Source organism: Dunckerocampus dactyliophorus, chromosome 10 (assembly GCF_027744805.1).
Source record: "Dunckerocampus dactyliophorus isolate RoL2022-P2 chromosome 10, RoL_Ddac_1.1, whole genome shotgun sequence".
Taxonomy (NCBI): Eukaryota; Metazoa; Chordata; class Actinopteri; order Syngnathiformes; family Syngnathidae; genus Dunckerocampus; species Dunckerocampus dactyliophorus.
Genome location: NC_072828.1, coordinates 10,958,826 through 10,968,575, shown reverse-complemented (window position 1 = coordinate 10,968,575; position 9,750 = coordinate 10,958,826). Strand labels below are relative to the sequence as shown.

Below are 9,750 nucleotides of genomic sequence, written 5' to 3'. Positions count from 1 at the left end.
TTAATTTGGGCAAAAACTATGTACAATTTGCTTAAATATGCATATTTTGGACTCATAATAGACTGTAGTCAACAACAAACCAGCAGTCATTTATAAATTACTTAATTAAAAAAAAATGCGATAGAAGGCGTGATGTTTGAATCATGATGCAGCGAGGGACAGCTGTATGCCGATCCAGAGCATCCCAAACATGCCCAATGGGTTACATGCTGGGTGAGTATGCTGGCCATGCAAGTACTGGGATGTTTTCGTCTTCCAGGAATTGTGTACAGATCCTTGCAACATGGGGCCGTGCATTATCATGCTGCACCATGAAGTGATGCTTGTGGGTGAATGACACAACAACGGGCCTCGGGCTCTCATCACATATCTCTGTGCATTCAAAATGCCATCAATAAAATGAACTTGTGTTGTGGATGCAGTGCCCCATGGGGGCAGTAGAGTTATGGTATGGTATAGGCAGGCGTGCACGTTATGGACAACAAACAGGTGCATTTATTGATGCCATTTTGAAGATAGTGAGCATGTTTGGGATGCTCTGGATTGGTGTATAGCCCCGGGCCATCCCCAATACAGTTAAACTGCACATTTTGGAGTAACCTTTTATTAAGGCACACCTGTGCGATAATCACACTGTCTCCTCTGTATCTTGAGATGCCACTGACACAAACTGAGACAGATTTGTGAACAATATTTGAGAGAGATAGGCCTTTTGTGTACATAGAAAAAAGTTTTAGATCTTTGAGTTCAGCTCATGAAAAACAGGAGCAGAAACAAAAGTGTATTTTAGAAGCAGTGCAATATCTTCTCACATTCAACATTTAACTTGTTCTTTACAATGAAAAATGAGCTGTGGCCCACAAATACCATGATACTACGTTTATTTGCGATTGATATAACCATCCTAATATTTTTACTGTTGTTTTTATAGCCTGTGGGATGCAGTACTGCAAACTCCAAGTACAGCGATAAACATATTGTAATGATATTAGTACAGGTGTACCCAATGTTGTGTCCACTGGTGATGCCATGAAAACGTACCTCCTTCTCCTTCACGCCCAGTGCAACCTCCTGGTCCAATCCCATCTCCTTCCACGCGTGGGTCTCCAATGACGCAGTCCAGCAATGCGCCTTCATATTTCTCTGACTCCAGAGTCCCAACTCTCACAAATACATACACGGGCAGAGAGAGAGCAAAACATGCAGAACCAGAACCAGAGCCAGATCCAGAACTCTTTCGTGCAGCGCGGAGCCTCCAGCAGCAGCAGCAGCAGCTTGGCGAAGTTGAGCGGAGGAAGCATGAGTCCACTCAGCGTGACCGCCATCAGCCTCGCAGCCTTGCTGGTCCTCGTCACCCCACTCTGCCACAGTAAGTCTTTTCAACAAACTTTTTTTGTTTGTTCTAAATCTTACTTTGAAGCGGAAATAATTTGTTAGGTCTTAATTTGATGGTGAAATATTTATGTTTTCAATTAACCTTAAACAAATGTTTATTATTAAAAAAACACAAACGCAAAAAATAAAATAAAAAACTATACAACCCACAGTGCATGTGCACTTATTCATATTAGTAATAGTTATTGATGTTAGTGTTATGCATGCCTTTTTGTCGTTTTAATTCTTGATTTGCATTTTATTTATTTATTTACTGTCATGAAATCCATTCTGTGCATCTCATTAAGAATGTCGTTGACCTTTTTCAGTAGTTCCATTCAAAAAGTGAAACTCATAACAGAGCCACGACACAGGCTGAAATTTTTATAAGCCTGTATTTCTGAATTTCTCAATCATTTTGATGATTATAACTGATCCGGCTAATAAAACCCCCAAATTCAGGATGTGAAAAATAGTCAAAAAGCTCAATATTGTAAAAGTTTGTGCTCTGATCCACAAATGACCCGCAAAACCTTCCTAACTTTTGCATGATGGTTTTTTTTTTGCATGTTTATTGAGATGCATCTTAATTTCCCGTAGTGTTCTATTTTGTGTTTACAAGAACATCAACTAAATATGCAAATAAAGTCATTAACATAATGCATGCTGTTTGGTGGCCTGTATGTTTTATAATGAAGTCAGTACAGATTTATTGACATTATTTTTAGCTGTCTTATCTGCAAAAAAAGATACCGCACATAAACCTTTATTGACGCAATTGATGTGACTTATTGGTCATTTGCACTGGAGTGTCTGAAAGCTTTGATTTGTATTGTTTAGCACAATTAGAGTGACTGTTCTCGTAACACCATTATAACTTTTCTTGTATTACAGTGGCACCCGATCATGTCGACTCCCCTTGGATTGGCTGACTGATGTCAACATAGGTGGTTATAGCCGAAATCGAAACCAAAACTAGCCATTGCGAGCAAATTTATTTGCAGTTTAAATTACCTTGTGTACAAATTGTGCTCTATATATAAACTTGCCTTGCCTTGCCTTGATTTTGACCAGAGACGCAAGGCGAATGGCCGACAATAAAAGATTTTTGAACCTACGGCAGTTTGTTGACATAGTTTTCCTCCCTTCTTCTGTTTTTGTGTGATATTGTAGAAGTACTGTATAGTACAGTATAAGGTTCTGAGCTGTGACTCAGGGGTTGGGCTGTAGGGGGCATTGTTGTTTGCCTGCTAGTTAACCCCCAAATTGCAAATGACCATAACTCTTAAACTATTGAAATAATTCCAATTCTGAAGCGAGATAGTCTGCTCTCTGTAGTGATATACTGGACCTTACGGTAATCATAGGGACTACGTCACAGCAGCTCCTACTAACCAGAGTGGGTGGGGTCTGTGTGCAGAGCAGGGAGGCAGCAGGGGTATGTGACGGACAGAGATACAAGAGCCAGCTTTCTAGAACAACGTTCTGCAGAAAAGTTATATTTTATCAGACATTTGGTTTTGTTTTTTTTCACCCTTTGCTTTGCTTTGCTGTTTGACACATTTTTGCTGTGTTTTGCGTGACTGCAAAAAATGTCGAGGGGTTTGTCGAGGAAGTAAACAAGGAGGGACGTTCACATACTCTTAATATTCAATGTTTTACAGTGTATATCATAAATCCCAAATCCTTTATTCATGTACAGTTGTCCCTCGCCACTTTGCGCTTTGAATTTTGAGGCTTCACTGTGTCACGTTTTTTCAAAACATCAGCGCAGTTTCATGGTTGACTACAAAAATACACAAATTTAATCAAGTTTTACTTATTTCTGGCAAAGATGAAGCATCTTCAATCATAGAACTAGCTAAATGAACTCAAATACAAGATAAGACATTCAGATGCAAGTTTTGGATATGTAGTATTCTTCACTGGTCACTAGGTGTCAGTAATGTTACATTGATAAGACAGCAGCTGCAGTACTTTGCGTGACTCTCCCAATGCTAACTTGTGAGTCTATATTATTTCTTATTTATGTCTTATTTTGATTATTTTATGTCTACTATTTTGGGTAATACGAATGTCGCGGTGACTATAGGGGTGTTATTTCATGTATACAGGGCTCTAATAATGCTAAAAAACTGTATTTAGAAAGTTGTAAGCAGGTCTGGAACCAATTAACCGCTACAAACGAGGCATTACTGTACATTCGAGGTGTCAGTAAAAACCTGTAAAATTCAATTCTGTTTTTGAGGTGGTCTGTTGTAACATTTTTAGCGTTATATCGTTACTATGTGACTTTTTTCTTCTTATTATAGTGTGATATACTTTTTTTCGGCACTTTTTAATAGCTAAAATATGACAAATAATTCCGGGTGAACTATTACAATCAGGGTCACCGAATAGGGAGAAAAGTTAGCACATTCCACAAAAACGAGGTAATACTTAAAAAATAACAAGGGGGGGTTGACGTGAATTTTTTTTCATGGGGCCCACAATTCCTGGCAGCACCCGTGGTTACAATGATATGCGTTAAATAGGGTGTGTGTATGCATATATGTAAGACTGGACTGCCCACTGCCAATGAGCTGCACCATTGTCCTCCCAGACTACTGTTGTTGGATACCATCACAGAGAGTTTTTTTTCTTGGATGAGTTGAAATAGAGGAAATGTATGGGAAACGATTTAAAAGGAAGAGCCACGGGGAAAAAAAGGGTAAAATGTGGGAGTTTGCCAGGGAAACGTGGGGTCGACATGTATGGCCTATCATCCACCCATCTACTGTCATGGAAAAAATGGTTAGACCAACCTTTGTTTTTTCAGTTTATTTATCCATTTTAATAAGTAAAGGCACATTTGTTTGGACAAATATAATGATAATAACAAATATAGCTCAAAAGATTAGAATTTACGAGCTGAAATCTCGCATCACTTAAGTTCATACATGAATAGCTATAGTGTTGTAGTGCTAAAAAATGTAACTCTTATGAGCAATTTTTGTTGTCATCGTTATATTTGCCCAAATAAAGGTACCTTTAGTTGTATCAGGCATTAAAATGAAGAAGAAACTGAAGAAACAAGTGTAGTCTAATCATTTTTTCCATGACTGTATACATTCATCATCCATCTGATAAGACAGCTCCATTTATCATCTATATACATTTACCACCATCCATCTGTTTCATCTATTCATCCACTCGCCATCCATTCATTTATGCAACTATCCCTTCATCCACCCATCTGATAGATAAACCCACTTATCCATCCTTTCAGCATCCACTCATTTTATACAGCAGATATGGTTCACCATTTATTCATCCATCAGTAAACCGCCATCCATCATCCAACAGCCATGGATTCATGATCTACCACCTATCTACCCATCCAACATCTTGCTCCATCATTCGTCCATCCGATAGACTCCATTCATCTACCCATCCATGTAATCAGTGATGTGCGACCTCTTTGCGTGACACGTTCCTCTGGTGTCAAAGTGATCTTTGCGCTGGCGGCGGGCTGTCAGCTGCGTTCCATGGTGTGTTTTTGCTCGTCAGCCACGCTGCTTCATCAACATGGGAAGCAGCGGTGGAGTATTTTGAGTATTGAGTATTTTGCCTAAAGTATATCTCCAGCGGGGTCGCTAATCGCACGTCAACATAAGTGCATGTTCTAAAGTAAGAGCTTTTTACGTAGCTAATGGACGCTCACGGCAATCATCTGCAAAACACAACGGGAGAAGCTCTACCATCAGGGCATCTTCGTCATCAGACTTTAGGTTTAACGGCTATTTGTTTCTTCAGGTGCTCCAGCAGAGCTTCAGCAAGCCACAGCAGATCAGAGGCAGCTTCTCAGCCAGGTATGCAGCATCTTGTCTGCTCATCCTGCTGTCTCTTCGTATTTTCATCTTCTTATGTGTTCCCGTTCCTGCCGCTCATCATCTGCTGGGATGCTCTACATGCAGATGGATGCTGCTTGCTCCTCTTTTTTCTCCGCAGACCTCAAGTTTGCTCTCAGCGAGGTGCGCGTTCATAAGCTGGCTCAAAGCAAAGTAAAGATGTAGAGGGTTCACATTATTGTCTTTTCCAGGTGTCCGATGTCTTGGGGGAAATTTGCATCCTGATGCTGGTTCAGAAGTCAAAGGTGAAGCTAATCTTTCTGTTCGAGTGTAAAAAAGTAATGTAAAGTGCTTTTCTTCTTTTATCAGGAGCTTAAAGGGCGAGGAAATAACAAAAGGGTAAGAGCAGCAGTCATTTTCCTTTTTTTCCCCACAGTGGACTAAACAATAGGTACACTTGCACCATAAAATGACAGGAATTATGCCTTCACAAAGTTTAACTGCACTCAATCATACCTAGAGCCATTTCCGATATCAATGTGTGCCTGGGAGGCGAGTCTCTTCATTTTCAAAGATCTACATTAGGCCTGTCACGATAATCAATAAATCGATTAACTGAATGATAAATAAAAGTGGATCATTTAAAGAGAGAAAATAAATTGACATGTGCATGCTTCTTTGTTTTTCTCGCTCTCGTCTCTCTTTACCACACAGGCTGGATGAGGGTTCACTCTGCATCGTTTATATATACGTTCTATATACGCCACATTCTATAAGCGTCTTTGTCCCAGTAGGTGAAGGTGGGGCTGCTAGTGAGTTGACCCCAGAGAAGTCCGCCAGGTTCGGGTTAGCATAAGTTAGCGTCGTGAGCAAGCGAACGCAAGTGTGAGTGAAGGCACAAAAGCGGTTTCTAAGCCAAATGCCACAGCCCCAGTGTAGGAATGTTTCACTTTTAAACAGAATGAACAGTGTGAGTGTATGAACACCGACAAACTGATATGTGCCATTCGTTGGAAAGTAGTGACGATGAAGATGGGGAATACGAGCAACTTTCATGCGCACCTCAAACACAACCATAATGTCCAATTTTCCCCACTGGAAAAAAAAAAAATACCGCTGGAGGTGCAGCAGAGCCTTCGTCCCGACAGTCAACGCTTACTGAGGCGTTTGGCCGGCAAAGTAAACCTAAACAAAACTGCACAAAATGGTGCACACTCACAGACAGTGTTGTTTGTTACATGTTATGGAATAATACCCAAATGTTCATTATTTATTCAAGTGCAATTTTCTTTAGACTTGATACTCCATTTTGTGTATTGTTTTTATTGTTGTGTGTGCTTTTTATTGGAGTGTTTTCTTTTCTTAATAGAGACAGAGAGACAGGGTCTATTTCTTTTTGTTTTTGGTTGTGATTTTTCTTTAAATTTGATTTTCATTGGGAGGTTTTTTGTCTTTTTTTTGCTTAATTTGTTATGTTGTTTAACTTATTTTATTTAACGGCTCTTGACATTCCAATTACAATGTTGAATACTCTTGAGAAATTAAAGTTTATTGCTTTTTATACGATGTACTCGCATTATTATGCCATATAATTAATGAAAAAAATTGTCTAAGAAAATGCCGTCAATAATATCGATTATCGACAATAATTTGTAGGACAATTAACACCCAGCAAAATTTGTTATCGTGACAGGTCTCGTCTACATTCACTTATTTGATTATAAAAAAGATAAAAGGATTTTTTTCCCTATGCTTTCCTATGGGATTTGTTTTTATGTTTGTGTGTGAACAGAACCCTATACAGCCTCTCCTGCATCTGGTTTCTCATCTGCATACCCGAAGCGAGAGAGGACTGTCAGTGCAAGTATGTGTCACCATCACAGCCCTCCATTTTATGAAATAATACCAAACACAAACCCTCAGCGATCCTAAATACTACATTCTCTTGTATTGCATCTCATGTGCTGCTGTACTGTATTGTGTACCACATTCATGCAGAAGATTGTCAATGATTGTTTGCCTCTTCATGCGCTTGGGTGTAGTAATGTTGTTTCACATTAGCTGTTCTTTCCCAAGCTCAGCGTAATTAGGCTTTCACATTACAGCAAGTAACACAACCGAGCACTTGCATTAAAGATTGTTGTGAGCTGAAAAGGACAGGAAGTGTTTGTGTGTCCTATTAAGCACGTGAGATGCGGAAGCAAACAAAGCATCAAGGTATCATATACTGTAAGTGAGTGCCCCTCAGTAGAGAACAAACAGTGGAATTTTGTTTGTGCAGTTTGTGCAATCAGCAGTGTACACTCTGACAATAACCTCCTGCTAATGCAACAACATCAAATATTGCGATTAAAGCACAACGCAGGCCTAACTTAGAAACGGAAACCATAACGTGTATAATACGCGTTGAACGACATATGATGACGGGACTGTACCATTTTTGATCCAGAGGTTAGAGTTTCATTTAGAGTCAAACAGCAAATAAAGAACATACATTTCAAGAATGTTTTTTTTTGTTTGTTTGGTAGCAACCTACTTCCTGGTTCGTGCACGATAGGCTGGTTGTCGTTCTATTGTGACTGAAGCAAAAAGTAGAATGAAAATCCGGAATTGCTGTATCTTGAAAACCACAACATAGGTGCACATTATTTTTATTTTTATTTTTATTTTTATTTTTATTTTTATTTTTATTTTTATTTTTATTTTTATTTTTATTTTTATTTTTATTTGTCTCTAAATGTATATTATTATCATTATTTTTTAGTTTCATTATTATTACTATCACTAAATGGTAGGGCTGTCACAAGATGTCGTGAGATTAAAACTTGACAATTTCTCGTTCAGAAAAAAGTCTCGTGGGCACTAGGCCTGGGCCGATAATAAATTAATCACTCAATAATTTTGCCGGTCTGAGTACGTGTGCATGTGTGTCTGTTTTCCCCGTCTCTCGCCACCAAACAGGCAGGAAGAGAGTTCACTCTGTGCATCGGTTTCAGCACCCGGCCGCGGTTGTTCCACAGAACAACGGCATGAATGGAGTGAGCCCTTTTGTCAGTCATACAGTCTCTTTAGCTCGGTGGGTGGAGGCGGGGCCGGTAGCATACACACAGAGTGCAGAAGAGTTTAACATCATCTAAATTAAATTACTAGATTGAAATATATTGCCACATATATATATATTTTTTATTGCACTTTTCTTAAAAGTAAAGTTAAAATCTTGTCTCGTCTGCAATCTACTAAATGGTCATTTCCACACAGGCTGAACTTCAGGGACCCGCTGGAATCCAGAGCAGAGGCTATTTTCTCTATCGAGTGAGACTAAGAAATCAATCAAAAAAAGTAACCCTTATTATCATCACATGATCATTAGATGTTTGTTTTTTTGCAGCCACGAAATGGAAGAAGAGATTTAGAATACAAGTAGCAGAAAGGTAATCCCTGTTTTTTGCTACTGTCAAGATCACTGTATGACAATAGCACCTTTCACAGCCTCATTACAAGCTAATTGCAACATCATCGGCGCGTGTGTGTGCATGTGTGCCAGTTTGAGCAGACCACAGGACCCGCCGGCTGCTGCGGCTGCAATGGACCACCCAGTGACCAGGACTCCACAGCCCTCTGACACTGCTGTTTACTGAATGTACACCCACAATATAATAATAATACTAATAATAATAAAAGCACTACTCATTTGTCCCGTTTGTATTTTGTCCTATATAGCCCTATGGATGTGTGATTAGCAAGTCAAAAAACGTTCATGTTAGGTTAATTAGAGACTCAAAAGGAGTGGTTCTCAACTGGTTTGGCTGCGGTACCCACCATCACCCCTTAATGACAAGCGGCAACCTAAATTGCGGATATTTTTCAACTCAAATTTCTCAAATATCTTGTATTTAATGAAAGGTTTGAATATGAAGTAGTACAAAATAACAACAATGTGCCAGCACAAAAATTTTCAATGAACATTTCTGCAATAATACTTTTTAATCCACAAACTCAAAATTATTCCGACAAAAAGTGTAAAGCGCTAGCATCAAGGCTAACATGCTACCTCCGCAGACAGATAACAGAGTCTCAACAAAGACTCCAGTTAAGTTCCATTTGAGAGGCGTACTTTTAAGCACTGTAAGGCTGAACATACAGAAATGAAGTATGTAAATTATAACTTACATATTACAAAATAATTTATTTGTGACATAAATGAAATGCATTTAAGCAAATGCGCAAGCACCATCCTATACTGAAAACCCCTGATTAGCATTGTTGATTTTACATGTCGACTTCGAACACCTCCAACTAAGATGCACATTCCACTAAAACAGCTGATGTATAAAAAGCTCAACAAGAGGCAGGATTGTGGCACATTCAACAGTTTAACAGCCATAGACTAGTGACGTGCGGATCGATCCTGAAATATTGATACTTCCGATACCAGCTACACAATGCGCTAAAATCGATACTCAAGTCTATATATCGATACTTTTGATACTTGGCTATATTGCAAAACACCCTCGCTACCTCAATATACTTTAGGGTTTTAAATTAA

The 9,750-nt window shown here is 39.0% G+C and overlaps 1 protein-coding gene across 3 annotated transcripts; it reads left to right on the top strand.

The window, feature by feature from the left end:
* Positions 1–1,085: 1,085 nt before the first annotated feature.
* On the top strand, positions 1,086–8,888 carry nmu (neuromedin U). 3 transcript variants are annotated; one of them, XM_054790316.1, is made up of 9 exons: positions 1,086–1,369; positions 5,170–5,225; positions 5,331–5,387; positions 5,456–5,509; positions 5,574–5,603; positions 6,997–7,068; positions 8,463–8,516; positions 8,593–8,635; positions 8,749–8,888. In XM_054790316.1, the coding sequence occupies exons 1-8, from the start codon at positions 1,126–1,128 to the stop codon at positions 8,626–8,628; spliced, it is 603 nt and encodes a 200-aa protein (XP_054646291.1). In that variant the 5' UTR covers positions 1,086–1,125; the 3' UTR covers positions 8,629–8,635; positions 8,749–8,888. The 3 variants fall into 3 exon arrangements, with proteins under 3 accessions (XP_054646291.1, XP_054646292.1, XP_054646293.1); XM_054790317.1 differs by lacking the exon at positions 5,331–5,387; XM_054790318.1 differs by lacking the exon at positions 6,997–7,068.
* Positions 8,889–9,750: the final 862 nt, after the last annotated feature.